Source organism: Hyla sarda, chromosome 10 (assembly GCF_029499605.1).
Source record: "Hyla sarda isolate aHylSar1 chromosome 10, aHylSar1.hap1, whole genome shotgun sequence".
Lineage (NCBI taxonomy): Eukaryota > Metazoa > Chordata > Amphibia > Anura > Hylidae > Hyla > Hyla sarda.
The window spans coordinates 133,313,518-133,331,277 of NC_079198.1; the positions used below are offsets into that span (position 1 = coordinate 133,313,518).

A 17,760-nucleotide genomic window follows, 5' to 3' on the forward strand; every position below is an offset into this window, starting at 1 on the left:
TAAAAGCTCAGCAAGCCATTGTCACCCCTGCTCCTCTCTAGTTATGCCTTTTGGGCTTTAGAACACCCAGGCTTTCTTCCAGGACTTTATAAATGGTGTTTTGAGAGACTTTTTGGGTGAATTTGTGGTAAATGGCAATATTTTTATATTTTCCTCATCTGTGGAAAAATATTGTTCTCACGTGTAAAGAGTTTTGTGTCTGCTTTCTGTGGTGTGTAATTTCTTCAAATTATTATTATTTTTTTGTTAAGATCAAACTAAGGTTCAGCCACTGTTTACAGTTTTAAAGATTGTGCAAAGACTTCTGGGTTTCGCAAAGTAGTATAAGAGGTTTATTGGATCTGTATCCTCCCAGTTAAATACCAACCATATTGTTTTCAACCATTTTTATTGTATATCTTAAAACATTTGATTGCAATGAAACATATTTGCATTCCAGAAAATTAAATATGAAATTCAATGTTTATGATTGAGAGAATATTGGGGGAGCTTGGGAGACATAAAAATGCATTGCCAGTGACTACTGACCACTTCAAGCTGCCTTCTTGACCGCAGTGAGGACAATAAACTGCTTGTAATCGGTCAGATCACTTTGGATTTTGCTGTCTAACACTTCACAGGTTTCAATCTTAAATCCCTCATTGGTGAGATTCTTCCTTAGAAAGCTCTCATCATAGGTGAAGACACATTGTCTTTCTTGACCAATTGTGTAATATGTAGCATTTAAACACCCAATATAAATTAACAGCCCTCCAGGTTTAAGGAGCTTTGCTAATTTTTGAAATTTTTTAATGTATTCATTTTGGTTTTGACAGGTCACATCCAGTAACCATGCCGTGACTAGGCAGTCAGCTGGCTGAAGCACCACAGGATCCGTAAGAGTATCTATCGGGAGACCAAACGTCATAATCTTTTTAATGGAGCTCTTCAATTTTCTTTCTTGATCACTAAAAAGGTAATGCAATATTTTTTAAATCATAAACTGAATAAATATTAGTATTTGATTATTTTTTTTTCTACACAGGATAAAGCTGTCTATGGACTTTAGAACAGCCATAATTAAAAAATAAAATAAAATAAAATAAATAATATATATATATATATATATATATATATATATATATATATATTTCAGAAAATTCCCTACTTAACCAACCAAGGGAAACTATGGTGGTATAAATAAATGGTTAGGGGAGCTGTCCTCCTGTATGTTCATAGGTACAAATTTACAATGGGAATCTCATGGACATCTTTAGAATGGATATTTGGGGGGAATGATCCTCTTATTACTAAAGGTGGCTTTGGAACCTATTATTAACATTTAAGAATGGGCAGAAGGATATAACCCCTGCATGCTGCGCCATTTCAATAGGAAACCTGGGTCCTTGTTCTTGAGATCACAGGGGACCCCAGCAGGCGAACACCTTGCAATCAGTTTGTTATCACCTATTCCTTGGATAGGGTCAACTTAAAAAATTAGAACACCTTCTTAAATGACCAATGTATCGACTAATGGAAATATTTACTAAAACGAGAGTTTAGTCACAACTGGTTACAGGGGTACTCCAGTGGAAAACTTTTTTTTTTTTTAATCAACTGGCACCAGAAAGTTAAATAGATGCTCTATTTTGGTCGGTGGGGACCGACTATTTAACCACATATACCTCGGTTTCTCGGTTGTGAGATGCACACATATTTCTTTTATTCATTTACAAATATGTTTAACTTTCTGGCACCAGTTGATTAAAAAAAAAAAAAAAAAGTTTTCCAGTGGAGCACCCCTTTAAGAAGACACCCATTCCCATTTTGTCCTATCGATCAAGAAAATTTCCAAGCACTTACAAAAACCTTAAATCTGCACCTTACAGGGTATTTCTGCTGGGCCATAGATTCTTCTTAAAAGTATCTTACCCGGTTCCTACGAGTTCTTTCAGAAAGTTACATGCGTGACCCCAATTAAAGGCGTCAGTGTCCGAGTTCATCCATTTGGTCACCTCCGTTATTAAGGCTTCATTCAATTTGAGTATAGTAATCTCTGGGTAATATTCACAGAGTGCAAAGAGCTGATGGATAATGGAGCCAACGCTGAGGTCATAGGCGGTTTGTCCTTTAAAATTACCTGCAGGGAAAGACGCAAAAGAAGAGTAGTAGTCAATGAGATCTCCATTAATGCATCATAGAGTCATGTCGATAATCACAATTTGTGTCCATAGCTAAAACATATCCAAAAGTACATACAGACCTGCAGCCAATATGTTGTGTAAACTCTTTATTAGGAATTTTAAAGTCTCGTCCACAAATGACGTTTTATTATCAGTCGAAAAGTAAGTCTGTAGAAATGTCCTGTTGTTTAATGCATCCACGTCTTCGAGTTTTTGCTTTATCGTTTCCATTTTTTCCCTGCAAAGGTTTCCTGTAATAGAAACAGGTGGTTGGTAAATGTCGCACTAGCACAGTGCTTTTATATCTAGCATGACACAGGGTAAGAATGCATTAAAATGTGTATTTATACTCAGCAAATAAAGATGTTCATATTTAACAACTTGGTTTTAGTACGATAAGTTTACACAGACGGTACATTCTGTTAGTATATACTCATTATGGTTGTTTGTCTTAGTCTTATGATGAGATCAAATATTGTCATGATGCCAAGAGAAGACATACCTTGTATGAAAGATAATAAAGAATATGAGAGTGGCTCTACAGTATGCAATACAAAATGACGGTAGAAAGGACAGGACAGCACTCACCATCCAACCGAACTTTATTGCAAGCGTGCGATGATGTTACATATATGCCCAGGTGGAGGCGGGGAGCAAAGCCGAGACAGACTGTTTCACGCTATCAGCGCTTCTTCAGCCGGGACAGACTGTTTCACGCTATCAGCGCTTCTTCAAGCCGGTGTACCGGCTTGAAGAAGCGCTGATAGCGTGAAACAGTCTGTCCCGGCTGTGCTCCCCGCCTCCACCTGGGCATATATGTAACATCATCGCACGCTTGCAATAAAGTTTGGTTGGATGGTGAGTGCTGTCCTGTCCTTTCCACTGTCATTTTGTTATTTATCTTATGGACTTTGCACAACAAGACATCCACGACCATTCGATGTATACTGCTGCTAGCTCTTAGTAGCGAGTTCATATACATACATACATACATTATACATACATACCCAGTGGTCCATTCCTAATAGTCTGTAAGAAAGTGCAAGTTTGGGTTATTCCAAATAAATTATATATTGATTCACATATACAATATGTCTACTTTATGTTTGCATCATAAAGTTGACTTGTTTTTTTTTTTACTTTTGGAAGACATCAGAGGGCTTCAAAGTACAGCAGCAATTTCCCAATTTTTCACAACATTTTCAAAATCTAAATTTTGAAGGGACAAGTTCAGTTTTGAAGTGGATTTGAAGGGCCTTCTTATTAGAAATACCCCATAAATGACCCCCTTATAAAAACTGCACCCCTCAATATATTCAAAATGACATTCAAAAAGTTTGTTTACCCATTACGTGTTTCACAGGAATAACAGCAAATTGAAGGAGAAAATTCTATATATTCATTTTTTACACTCGCATGTTCTTGTAGACCCAGTTTTTGAACTTTTACAAGGGGTAAAAAGAGAGAAATCTTCCTAAAATTTGTAACCCAATTTCTCTCGGGTAAGGAAATACCTCATATGTGTATGTCAAGTGTTCAGCGGGCGCAGTAGAGGGCACAGAAGGGGAGGAGCGACAGTGGGATTTTGGAGAGTTAGTTTTTCTGAAATGGTTTTTGGGGGGCATGTCACATTTAGGAAGCCCCTATGGTGCCAGAACAGCACCATAAAAAAAAAAAAAAAAAAAAAACACATGGCATACTATTTTGGAAACGACACCCCTCTAGGAACATAACATAGTTTGAAGCAGCGCTGATAGCATTAGACAGCCTGTCCTGGCTGTGCTCCCTGCTTCCACCTGGGCATATTTGTAACATCATCGCACGCTTGCAATAAAATTTGGTTGGATGGTGAGTGCTGTCCTGTCCTTTCCACTGTCATTTTGTTATTTATCTTATGGACTTTGCACAACAAGATATCCACGACCATTCGGTGTATACTGCTGCTAGTTCTTAGTAGCGAGTTCACCCTAATGTTGTCAGTGCCGGACCTAACTGCTCTCTATACAGTATGCAATGCAGCCGAACCCAAATTAACAGATGGAAAAAGGATAGGCAAAACCTGTCCAACGGTGGCGCTAGGAAATGAATATTGGCAGCAATCAAAAGTGAGCAAATACAAGGAAACAGGAGCATTCCTGCACTCACCGCAATGGTACAATACGACCGGCTCCCTTCATAGGTTCTCTGTCAGGCTGGCAGACATGTCTAGCGTCGGGTGCTCAGAGTCGACAGACTGTCACCTCTGAGCGCCCCACGCTACACATGTCTGCCAGCCTGATGGAGAACCTGTGAAGGGAGCCGGTGGTACTGTATCATTGCGGTGAGTGCAGGAATGCCCCTTTTTCTTATACCTTGTATGAAGGAGACAGGATATCTCTGTCTACAAGAATCTATGAAAGTGACTGGGATAATGACTTCCATAGCTCACAATTAGTGGTGGGTGTAAAATTAGTACAAAAGTAAGGGATTTTCTTAGAAAACCACCAAACTTGGACCAACAAGTCATAGGTAGTCCTAAATTGAGGCCATATATTGTTATCAAAAATTGTGAAGGGTAAAGCCTCAGTTGTCAGGAAATGAGACCAAAAATGCTGGTCATGAGGCAAGAAAATGATAAAAAGAGCATACGTAGCTAAAAATAGTGAGGTTACACTTAGCATTATGAAAATATAAAAGGAGGCCAAACTTAGCAATGTCATGCCCCCTCCCATAGGTTTGCATTGAGGGGTGGAGCGTGACGTCACACAGGGGCGGGGCCGTGACGTCACAATGCTCCAGCCCCGTGATCGCCAGTCATCAGACCCGGAGCGAACATGCTTCGGGGACTGATTGTAACAGGGTGCTGCGTGTAAGATCACGGGAGTCCCCAACAGCGGAACCCCCCCCCCGATCGGGCATCTTATCCCCTATCCTTTGGATAGGAGATAAGATGTCTTAGCGCGGAGTACTCCTTTAAAAGAAAGTGGACAGGATTGTATAATTTTCATTTCAGATCCAATTTGAACACAGATTATTTATTACATAAATGCGATACAATTTACAATTTAATTTAGTTCACTTACACTGCACATCTTTCCTCACTAACCCCTTTTCCCCTATAGCCAACTGGCAAACTGTTTGTGAGAAATAACAATAATAACATTGCTAATCTTATGAACCTCTAAATGACCATGGAGTGTCTCAGGAGCAAAAAAGATCAATTCCATACAAGGTGCCAAGAACAACAAGTAGATCTATATAACTAACAATATTTTCATATCATGATCACGGGTCCTATCACCTGTTAGGAAACGTCTTTACACAGTCATCATCTGAACTCAGACAAATATTAATTGGACAAAGTTATACATGGAGATGTGTATTTAAGTTTAAGGCAAAGTTCTAGCAAACTTTCTAACTCTCACGACCGTAAAGTACTGTCAGCAGTAGGAAGAGATATTGAACTGCTAAAGCTGGCCCTGTTAAAGGGGTACTCCGCTGCTCAGCGTTTGGAACAAACTGTTCCGAACGCTGGAGCCGGCGCCGGGAGCTTGTGACGTTATAGCCCCTGCCCCCTCATGATGTCACGCCCCGCCTCCTCTATGCAAGTCTATGGGAGGGGGCGTGATGGCTGTCACGCCCCCTCCCATAGACTTGCATTGAGGGGGTGGGGTGTGACATCATATGGGGGTGGGGCTATTACATCACGAGCTCCCGGCTCTAGTGTTCGGAACAGTTTGTTCCAAACGCTGAGCAGCCAATTACCCCTTTAAAGACCACAATTGTAGAGTAAATCTGAATATTGGACATGGGTGATGGGTTACAGATGCAGTGATAAGGGGGCAGTGAGGGCATATGGGTAAAGAATTAGCTAAAACGTATCTGTCATATCACAGAAAAAACTAATGCTTACCGTATATACTCGAGTATAACCCGACCCGAATATAAGCCGAGGCCCCTAATTTCCCCCCAAAAACCCAGGAAAAGTTAATGACTCGACTATAAGCCTAGGGTGGGAAATACATCATCCCCCCTGTCATCATCCAGACCCCCGTCATTAACACCCTCATCATCATCACCCTGTCATCATCCCCCTTCATCATCACCGCCTGTCATCATCCCCCGCTTCATCATTACCCTGTCATCATCCCCCTGTCATCATCCCACACCTCCCCTTCATCATCACCGCCTGTCATCATCCCCCTGTCATCATCCCACATCCCCCCTTCATCATCACCGCCTGTCATCATCCCACACCCCCCCTTCATCATCACCACCTGTCATCATCCCCCTGTCCTCATCCCACACCCCCCCTTCATCATCGCCGCCTGTCATCATTACCCTGTCATCATCCCACACCCCTTCATCATCCCCGTCATCATCCCACACCCCCCCTTCATCATCACCGCCTGTCATCATCCCCCTGTCATCATCCCACACACCCCCTTCATCATCACAGCCTTTCATCATTACCCTGTCATCATCCCACACCCCCTTCATCATCACCGACTGGCATCATCCCCCTGTCCTCATACCACATCCCCCTTCATCATCGCTGCCTGTCATCATTACCCTGTCATCATCCCACACCCCCCCTTCATCATCACCGCCTGTCATCATCCCCCTGTCATCATCCCACATCCCCCTTCATCATTGCCGCCTGTCATCATTACCCTGTCATCATCCCACACCCCCTTCATCATCCCCGTCATCATCCCACACCCCCCTTCATCATCACCGCCTGTCATATTCCCCCTGTCATCATCCAACACCCCTCTTCATCATCACCGCCTTTCATCATTACCCTGTCATCATCCTACACCCCCTTCATCATCCCCGTCATCATCCCACACCACCCTTCATCATCACCGCCTGTCATCATCCCCTTGTCATCATCCCACCCCCCTTCTTCATCACCGCTTGTCAATGTCTGATTTTTTTTTTCATTTTCCCATCCAAATTTAACGAAAATCTGTCAAACACCTGTGGGGTGTTAAGGCTCACTATACCCCTTGTTACATTCCGTGAGGGTCGTAGTTTCCAAAATGGGGTCACATGCGGGTATTTTTTTTTTTTTGCGTTTATGTCAGAACCGTTGTAAATCAGCCACCCCTGTGCAAATCAACAATTTAGGCCTCAAATGTACATAGTGCACTCTCACTCTTGAGCCATGTTGTACACCCGCAGATAATTTTACGCCCACATATGGGGTATTTCCGTACTCAGGAGAAATTGCGTTACAAATTTTGGGTGTCTTTTTTTCCTTTTACCACTTGTGAAAATAAAAAGTATGGGGCAGCACCAGCATGTTAGTGTAATTTTTTTTTTTTTTTTTTTTTTTTACACTAACAGGCTGGTCTAGCCCCCAACTTTTTCTTTTCATAAGGGGTAAAAGGAGAAAAAGGCCCCCAAAATTTGTAGTGCAATTTGTCCCAAGTACGGAAATACCCCAGATGTGTCCCTAAACTGTTTCATTAAGATACGACAGGGCTCCGAAGTGAGCATTTGAGGACTAAATTAGGGATTGCATAGGGGTGGACATAGGGGTATTCTACGCCAGTGATTCCCAAACAGGGCGCCTCCAGCTGTTGCAAAACTCCCAGCATGCCTGGACAGTCAATGGCTGTCCGGATATGCTGGGAGTTGTTATTTTGCAACAGCTGGAGGCTCCGTTTTGGAAACACTGCCGTACAATACGTTTTCATTTTTATTGGGGGAGACAGTGTAAGGGCGTGTATATGTAGCGTTTTACCCTTTATTTTGTGTTAGTGTAGTGTTTTTAGGGTACATTCCCACAGGCAGGGGTTTACGGTGAGTTTCCCGCTAGGAGTTTGCGCTGCAACGAAAAATTTTCCGCAGCTCAAACTTCAAACAGGAAACTTACTGTAAACCCCCTGTATAAATTTACCCTGTACATTCACATTGGGGGGAGGGGGGGAACCTCCAGCTGTTTCAAAACTACAACTCCCAGCATGTACTGACAGACCGTGCATGCTGGAAGTTGTACTTTTGCAACAGCTGGAGGCATGCTGGTTGGAAAACCTTCAGTTAGGTTCTGTTACCTAACTCAGTATTTTCCAACCAGTGTGCCTCCTGCTGTTGCAAAACTACAACTCCCAGCATTTTTTTTATTTATTTATATAGCGGCTACAGATTCCGCAGCGCTTACTGCAGCATGTACTGATCGCCGAAGGGCATGCTGGGAGATGCAGTTATGCAACAGCTGGAGGTACGCAACTACAACTCCTAGCCTGTCAAGACAGCTGTTTGCTGTTTGGTTATGCTGGGATTTGCAATTTTGCAACATCTGGAGGGCTACAGTTTAGAGACCACTGCACAGTGATCTCCAAACTGTGGACCTCCAGATGTTTCAAAAATACAAATCCCAGCATGCCCAGACAGCAAACTCCAAACTGTAGCCCTCCAGATGTTGCTAGGCAACTCACCGACTTCCGTAGGATCCAGGGAGCCGCATCGCCGTCCTCTGCTGCCGCCAATCACCACCGCCGATCGTCACCCGCTGCTGCCGCCGATGGGTGTCTTGGACATCCCCGATCCCCCTTATTTTCCGGGTCATCGGGTCACCGGAGACCCGTATGACCCGGTGACGCTGCAAATGCCAGTGTGAATTCACTGGCGATTTGCGTCGATCGCCGACATGGGGGGGGAGGTCTCAGGACATTTGCACGGGGTGCTTGCTGATAGATATCAGCAGTCACCCCAGTTCGGTCCCTGCCCGGCGCGCAGCGGGGACCGAAATTCCCGCAGGCATACAGGTACGCCCAGGGTCCTTAAGTCCCAGGGCCTCAGGGCGTACCTGTACACACTGGGTCCTTAACTGGTTAAGTGTAGTGAAGCGTACTGTACTCCCCTCATATACGCAATAAGTATGTCAGGCAGAGTAGATCCAGGACATGCACAGTGGAGTGGCAGAGGCCTAAATTTATCAGGCGCAGGCAGAGGTCTCAGCAGACTCGGGTCGTGTGGCAGCTGGAGTCGCAGCGAGAGGTCTGATCTCCCAGTGTCAGCTAGCAGTCGTGTCTCAACCAGCAACCCAGAAGCCGTGATTGATCGGTTCACTCGGTCATCCACTTCATCCCAAGTGACATCCGACACCCTCAGTCAACAGTATGTGAGTTCCTCAGACTAAACCATCAGTTGGCATGGCCCTCATGCTGCTGCCACCTCAAGGCTCTCTCATTGTGCTGCCATGTGACATGTGACTCCTTGTTAAATTTGGTCTTTTGCACCCACACGCCGAGGCCCAGGGCATTAAAACTTTGGAGTTAAAATTTCAATTTCAAAATCCTCAATTTCAATTTCGAAATCTTACATTTCTATTAAAAAAATCTTAAATTTCAATGGTCTCCTCATGCTTCAGCTAACTCCAGGCTGTGCCATTCAGACACTATATGGTCTCCCAATGCTGCCACACACTCCAGGCAGTCATTCAGCCACTATATGGTCTCCTCATACTGATGCCACCTCTGGGCTCTGTCATTGTGCTGTCATGTGACTCCTTGTTTGATTTGGTCCTTTGTACCCACATGCCGGGGCCCGGGGCACTAAAACTTAGGAGTTCAAATTTCAGTTTCAAAATCTTAAATTTCTATTTAAAAATCTTAAATTTCAATGGTCTCCTCATGCCTCTGCCAGCTCCAGGCTGTACCATTCAGCCACTATATGGTCCCCTCATGCTTCAGCCAACTCCAGGCTGTGTCATTCAGCCAATATATGGTTTACTGAGGCTGATGGGCCTGGGCCTAAAAATTGTTATGGTTGCACTAGCTACCATAAATCTTCAATAAAAATTTCAAAATTAATCTTTTAATCTTAGGGATTGTGAAACCCTAGTGTCTACTCATGCTGCTGCCAGCTCCAGGCTGTGTCATTCAGCCACTATATCGTCTCCTCATGCTGCCAACACCTCCACGCTGTGTCATTCAGCCACTATATGGTCTCCTCATGCTTCAGCCACACCCAAGCTGTGTCATTCAGCCACTATATGGTCTCCTCATGCTGATGCCACCACCAGGCTGTCTCATACTGCCACCATATGTTCTCTGCATGCTGATGCCAACTCCAGGCTGTCTCATTCTGCCACTGTATGTTTTCCTCATGCTGCCGCCAACTCCAGGCTGTGTAATTCAGCCACTATATGGTCTCCTTTTGCTGCCGCCAACTCCAGGCTGTGTCATTCAGCCACTATATGGTCTCCTCATTCATTCGCCACCAACAGGCTGTGTTATTCAGCCACTATATGGTCTCCTCTTGCTGCCGCCAACTCCAGGCTGAGTCATTCAGCCACTATATGGTCTACTCTTGCTGCCGTTAACTGCAGGCTGTGTCATTCTGCCAGATTATGGTCTCCTCATGCTGCTGCCACCTCCAGGCTCTGTCACTGTGCCGCCATTCGGTCTCCTCATGCTGGCACATTAAATAATACACCCTGCACCTGCAGAAATTTCTGCCGTAAGCCAAGATATATGCCAAGTGTCGCAGCTGGTGGAAATATTGGAACATGATACCACTTGCCAATGTGTCTCTTTGCAACAAACTGTTGATGCCTAGTATACCAGCATCTGTGAATATCAATGACATCTCACAGACCACAACAACAGGGGAAATTATCGAAATATCTGAGTCCATAGCTTTCAGAAGGTCAATCTTGATAAGAACTGAAAGATCACTCTGGAAGCTTGGATCAACATGGTCCTTGGAGCTACTACGAGGCATGAAAATCAATTGGATCAGGCCAAAACATAAAAAAGCTAAAGCATGCTCCCTGTGCTTGACTGACTTTGATGGGACCACCCTACAACTGCTCCCTTATTTATCTTGGCTGATACTGCAAACTCAGCTGACTGACTCTTGGCTGACTCTGCACCTCTCACCTATCATGCAAGTTTGTTTGTGACCATGAATTATTGTATAGGTGGGGGTTCCAGTTCACCCTCACTGCTTGCCAGAATGCAAGTCAGCCTCTCTACGCACAGCTCAGGATTTGGCAGCTTTCTGTGATACACTGGAATGTCCTGCTCCTACTCTGGCAAATGGAAACTTTTTCCACCTTTTTCCATCTCCACATCCAGTGTGGACCCATGTCCGCTCTCAGAAGAACAGGTCTCCATCCCTAGGGACCTCGGCTTGGAGGGGGAGACCTTCCCCAGGTCCCCCTTTTGATTGACTTATGATATGGTTGTATTCTTTGCTTATGCCCTTCCTGAGTACCTGTCCCAGAGCAGCCTGCTCTGTATAGCTAGTCTAGTTACATTTTGAAATAACTTACTTTCTTCTCGATTTCTTGGTTTCTAACTTCATAGGTAAAGGGTAGCTCCCACCATCACTTTTTTTCTTTTTTCTGTCCCTGCCTATTACCAATCTATCCCTAACCCCCTCCCTGCCTTAAATTTTTTTTTTACATATTAAAAAATGCCTTTTTGTCTGCCTGTTAGTGTGCCCACTACCAGGCAGACTTCCCCAGCAGGCACCACGTCACTGATGCCTGCTGGGGCCAACACTTCCGCCCGTAGTTCACCTATACAGGGTGCCTCCAGCTGTTTCCCCACTGCAACTCCAAGCTTGACCTGACATCTATTGGCTGTCAGGGAATGCTGGGAGATGTAGTGGGGAAACAACTGGAGGCATACTGCATAGCTGAAAACAGTATCTGTGATCGCTGTGCACATCCCGCTCCCCGCCGCACAGCCCGCAACCCCCCCCCCCCCGTCGCACCGCTCAACTCACTCCCCACCCCCCCTTAGTTCACCTATTCAGTGTCCCTCCAGCTCTTTCCCCACTACAACTCCCAGCTTGCCCTGACATCTATTGGCTGTCAGGGCATGCTGGGAGTTGTAGTGGGGAAGCAACTGGAGGCATACTGTATAGGTGAATGGCCGCACATCCCGTTCCCACAGCGCAGCCCGCAACCCCCCTGGCCCCGCTACGCCGCTCAACCCACTACCCTCCCCTCCCCCCCCCCCCCCGCAAAAGCACAAAAACACATTGAAAACAGACACAACATAGATATTTTTACCTGTCGCCGGGAGCCGGGGCCTGCCAGGGAGCCTGCGCACATCCTCTTCTTTCAAAGCGATCGCTCCCGCCTGTCTGATTGACAGGCGGGAGCGAGCACCGCAGTGAATGAATTTCGACTCGTTGCCAGGCTTCAACGAGTCGAAATTCATTAGTGACGTCACTGCCTAATGCATTCGGACACTTTTTTTAATTAAAGTATATTAGAGATATGTTGTAGTACTTAAGTACTACAACATATCAATTTTTTTATTTCATGACAGTGCCCATTTAAGCCTTTAGTTTTTGTGGTGTTTAATTTACCTTTTTTTCCTTTCCTGATTCCTTACGTAAAAAAACTACATTTATTCCAGGAGTGTCATTAAATACTGTAGATACCTTTATACAAACCGTAACTGATGAAGTGTCTAAAACATTGAATGAAGTGGGTAAATCTTATTTTAATATTTCTTTGGAAAAGAAAAAAGCAATTAATAATTAGCAAAATGACCCCTCCCTTGTAATAAAAAATAGGGGACAAGGGAGGGGCCATAGTACTGATAAAGCATAAAAGCTACTATAAAGAAGAAGCAAAAAAAAAAAAAAAAAACAATTTTCAGATGAAAAGGTGTACCAACCATTGAAAAATAATCCCACTAATAAATAAAAAAATATAAAAAAAATAGCAAATGCATTAACAATAGTATTTCCAAGAGTTCCCATATTGTATCTACTACCAAAAATCCACAAGGATCGTGACAGGTCCCAGGGGCGCCCTATAGTTTTAGGTATGGGCTCCCTGTTGGTGCCTGTCACAATCCTTGTGGACAATTTTCTTCAACCTGAGGTAAAAAAAAAAAATGGATGTTTATGAGATACTGGCTATTTTTTACAACTGCTAGAAAAACTAATGCTGACAATATACAATTTCTATGCACTTTAGACGTTTGGATTCTTTATATGATTTTTCCCCAAAAAGAAGGGATGAGGTGTATTCCAGGAATATTGTGTAAAAATAAAACCTTGAGTAAGTTTCCTGATGGGATTGTTAGTTTTTGTACTAACAAAAGTTTACTTCCGATTCGATGCACGACGCAACGTCAATGGGTTCGCCTGTCTCACCAAGTTTAGCAAATATTTTTATATCAGCATTCGAAGAAGAAGTGTTTTATTTTCCCCATGATATGACATGTCACTTACATGAATGCGTTACGTGGACGACATGTTCATGCTATGGGAGGGATCGGAAACCGAACTGATGACATTTGTGGAAAAATTAAATAAAGTAAATCCTTCTATTAAATTCCCATTAACTTACGGTCTAAATACTGTACAATTTCTGGATGTACAAGTGATAAAAAAGATAATCACTTTGAGACTACACTACATGTAAAAAAAAACTGATAAAAATAATAAGCTACAAGTTTCCACAATCCGTCAGTTTTTCATGGATTGCCAAAAAGTCAGTTCATTAGAGCAAATCTTTATTAGTTTAGAAGAAGAATATGTGAAAAATACAAATATGATTTCTAAAATATATATATAGTACAAATGAGGTAAAAAACGCAATGGAAGAAGTAGCAATGTTGGATAGGACAGAACTACTAAAAATGAAGAAAAGAGAAAATCAGAAGAATAATCAAGTAAGGTGTCACGATGCCGGCTGGCAGGTAGTGGATCCTCTGTGCCAGAGAGGGATTGGCGTGGACCGTGCTAGAGGATCGGTTCTAAGTCACTACTGGTTTTCACCAGAGCCCGCCGCAAAGCGGGATGGTCTTGCTGCGGCGGTAGTGACCAGGTCGTATCCCCTAGCAACGGCTCAACCTCTCTGGCTGCTGAAGATAGGCGCGGTACAAGGGAGTAGACAGAAGCAAGGTCGGACGTAGCAGAAGGTCGGGGCAGGCAGCAAGGATCGTAGTCAGGGGCAACGGCTGAAGGTCTGGAATCACAGGCAAGGAACACACAAGGAACGCTTTCACTGGCACTAGGGCAACAAGATCCGGCGAGGGAGTGAAGGGGAAGTGAGGTGATATAGGGAAGTGCACAGGTGTAAACACTAATTGGAACCACTGCACCAATCAGCGGTGCAGTGGCCCTTTAAATCGCAAAGACCCGGCGCGCGCGCGCCCTAGGGAGCGGGGCCGCGCGCGCCGGGACAGAACTGACGGGGAGCGAGTAAGGTACGGGAGCCGGGGTGCGCATCGCGAGCGGGCGCTACCCGCATCGCGAATCGCATCCCGGCCGGAGGTGGTAACGCAGCGCCCCGGGTCCGTGGAACCGACCGGGGCGCTGCAGTGAGGGAAGTGTAGCGAGCGCTCCGGGGAGGAGCGGGGACCCGGAGCGCTCGGCGTAACAGTACCCCCCCCCTTGGGTCTCCCCCTCTTCTTGGGGCCTGAGAACCTGAGGATCAGACTTTTGTCCAGGATATTGTCCTCAGGTTCCCAGGACCTCTCTTCTGGACCACAACCCTCCCAATCCACTAAAAAAAAAGTTCTTCCCCTGACCTTTTTAGAGGCCAAAATCTCTTTAACAGAGAAGATGTCCGAGGAGCCGGAAACAGGAGTGGGAGGAACAGATTTAGGAGAAAAACGGTTGAGGATGAGAGGTTTAAGAAGAGAGACGTGAAAGGCATTAGGGATACGAAGAGAAGGAGGAAGAAGAAGTTTGTAAGAGACAGGATTAATTTGACACAAAACTTTAAAAGGACCAAGATAGCGTGGTCCCAACTTATAGCTCGGGACACGGAAACGGACATATTTAGCGGAGAGCCATACCTTGTCTCCAGGGGAAAAAATGGGAGGAGCTCTTCTTTTCTTATCTGCGAATCTCTTCATGCGAGAAGAAGCCTGTAAGAGAGAATTTTGGGTCTCTTTCCATATGGTGGAAAGATCACGAGAAATTTCATCCACAGCGGGCAGACCAGAGGGCAAGGGGGTAGGGAGGGGGGGAAGAGGGTGACGGCCGTACACCACGAAAAACGGAGATTTGGAGGAAGATTCAGAGATTCTGAAATTATACGAGAATTCGGCCCAAGGTAGAAGATCTGCCCAGTCATCCTGGCGGGAGGAAACAAAATGTCGTAAATAGTCACCCAAGATCTGGTTAATTCTCTCTACTTGTCCATTGGATTGAGGATGGTATGCAGAAGAAAAATTTAATTTAATCTTGAGTTGTTTACAGAGAGCCCTCCAGAATTTAGACACAAATTGGACGCCTCTATCCGAGACGATCTGTGTAGGCAACCCGTGAAGACGAAAAATGTGTACAAAAAATTGTTTAGCCAACTGAGGCGCTGAAGGAAGACCAGGAAGAGGGATGAAATGTGCCATTTTGGAGAATCGATCAACGACCACCCAAATAACAGTGTTGCCATGGGATGGGGGTAAGTCAGTAATAAAATCCATACCAATCAGAGACCAAGGTTGTTCGGGGACAGGTAGAGGATGAAGAAAACCAGCGGGCTTCTGGCGAGGAGTCTTATCCCGGGCACAGATAGTGCAGGCTCGCACAAAGTCCACCACATCAGTCTCTAGAGTCGGCCACCAATAGAAGCGAGAGATGAGTTGCACAGATTTCTTGATGCCCGCATGACCTGCGAGATGGGAGGAGTGACCCCATTTGAGGATCCCAAGGCGTTGGCGTGGAGAAACAAAGGTCTTTCCTGGAGGAGTTTGCCTGATGGAGGCTGGAGAAGTGGAAATCAGGCAGTCAGGAGGAATGATGTGTTGAGGAGAGAGTTCAATTTCAGAGGCATCTGAGGAACGAGAGAGAGCATCGGCCCTAATGTTTTTATCAGCAGGCCGAAAGTGAATTTCAAAATTAAATCGGGCAAAGAACAGAGACCACCTGGCCTGACGAGGATTCAGCCGTTGGGCAGACTGGAGGTAGGAGAGGTTCTTGTGATCGGTGTAAATAATAACTGGAAATCTTGATCCCTCCAGCAGATGCCTCCATTCCTCAAGTGCTAATTTAATGGCTAGAAGCTCTCGATCCCCGATGGAGTAGTTCCTCTCCGCCGGAGAGAAGGTCCTGGAAAAAAAACCACAAGTAACAGCATGCCCGGAAGAGTTTTTTTGTAGAAGGACAGCTCCAGCTCCCACTGAGGAGGCATCAACCTCCAATAGGAAGGGTTTAGATGGGTCAGGTCTGGAGAGCACGGGAGCCGAAGAAAAGGCAGACTTGAGTCGTTTAAAGGCGTCTTCCGCTTGAGGAGGCCAAGACTTGGGATCGGCATTTTTTTTTGTTAAAGCCACAATAGGAGCCACAATGGTAGAAAAATGTGGAATAAATTGCCTGTAATAATTGGCGAACCCCAAAAAACGTTGGATGGCACGGAGTCCGGAGGGGCGTGGCCAATCTAAGACGGCAGAGAGTTTATCTGGGTCCATTTGTAGTCCCTGGCCAGAGACCAAGTATCCTAGAAAAGGAAGAGATTGGCATTCAAACAGACATTTCTCTATTTTGGCATAGAGTTGATTATCACGAAGTCTCTGAAGAACCATACGGACATGCTGGCGGTGTTCTTCAAGATTGGCAGAAAAAATCAGGATATCGTCCAGATATACAACAACACAGGAGTATAGTAGATCACGAAAAATTTCATTAACAAAGTCTTGGAAGACGGCAGGGGCGTTGCATAGACCAAAGGGCATGACCAGATACTCAAAGTGTCCATCTCTGGTGTTAAATGCCGTTTTCCATTCATCCCCCTCTCTGATGCGGATGAGATTATAAGCACCTCTTAAGTCCAGTTTGGTAAAAATATGGGCACCTTGGAGACGATCAAAGAGTTCAGAGATGAGGGGTAGGGGGTAGCGGTTCTTAACCGTGATTTTATTAAGACCGCGGTAGTCAATGCAAGGACGTAGAGAGCCATCTTTTTTGGACACAAAGAAAAATCCGGCTCCGGCAGGAGAGGAGGATTTACGGATAAAGCCCTTTTTTAAATTTTCTTGGACGTATTCAGACATGGCAAGAGTCTCTGGGACGGACAGAGGATAGATTCTGCCCCGGGGTGGAGTAGTGCCCGGGAGGAGGTCAATGGGACAATCATAAGGCCTGTGAGGAGGTAGAGTCTCAGCTTGTTTTTTGCAAAAAACGTCCGCAAAGTCCATATAGGCCTTAGGGAGACCGGTTACATGAGGAAGCACAGGGACACGGCAAGGTTTACTGGGAACCGGTTTTAAGCAGTCCTTGGAACAAGAGGGCCCCCAACTCTTGATCTCCCCAGTGGACCAATCCAGGATTGGGGAATGGAGTTGAAGCCAGGGAAGTCCAAGAAGGATTTCAGAAGTGCAATTGGGGAGGACCAACAGTTCAATCCTCTCGTGATGAGATCCGATGCACATTAGAAGGGGCTCCGTGCGGAAACGTATAGTACAGTCCAATCTTTCATTGTTTACACAATTGATGTAGAGGGGTCTGGCGAGACTGGTCACCGGGATGTTGAACCTGTTGACGAGAGAGGCTAAGATGAAATTTCCTGCAGATCCAGAGTCCAGGAAGGCCACAGCAGAGAAGGAGAAGGCAGAGGCAGACATCCGCACAGGCACAGTAAGACGTGGAGAAGCAGAGTAGACATCAAGGACTGTCTCACCTTTGTGCG

The 17,760-nt window shown here is 45.0% G+C and overlaps 1 protein-coding gene across 1 annotated transcript; it reads right to left on the bottom strand.

Annotated features, from left to right (window-relative positions):
- Positions 1-532: 532 nt before the first annotated feature.
- Positions 533-10,877, bottom strand: LOC130293279 (nicotinamide N-methyltransferase-like). The gene is made up of 4 exons (XM_056541783.1): positions 10,700-10,877; positions 2,243-2,413; positions 1,912-2,119; positions 533-947 (listed from the first exon to the last, which is right to left on the bottom strand). Exons 1-4 carry the CDS (start codon positions 10,875-10,877, stop codon positions 533-535), a joined length of 972 nt encoding a protein of 323 aa, XP_056397758.1.
- Between the last annotated feature and the right edge of the window lie 6,883 nt (positions 10,878-17,760).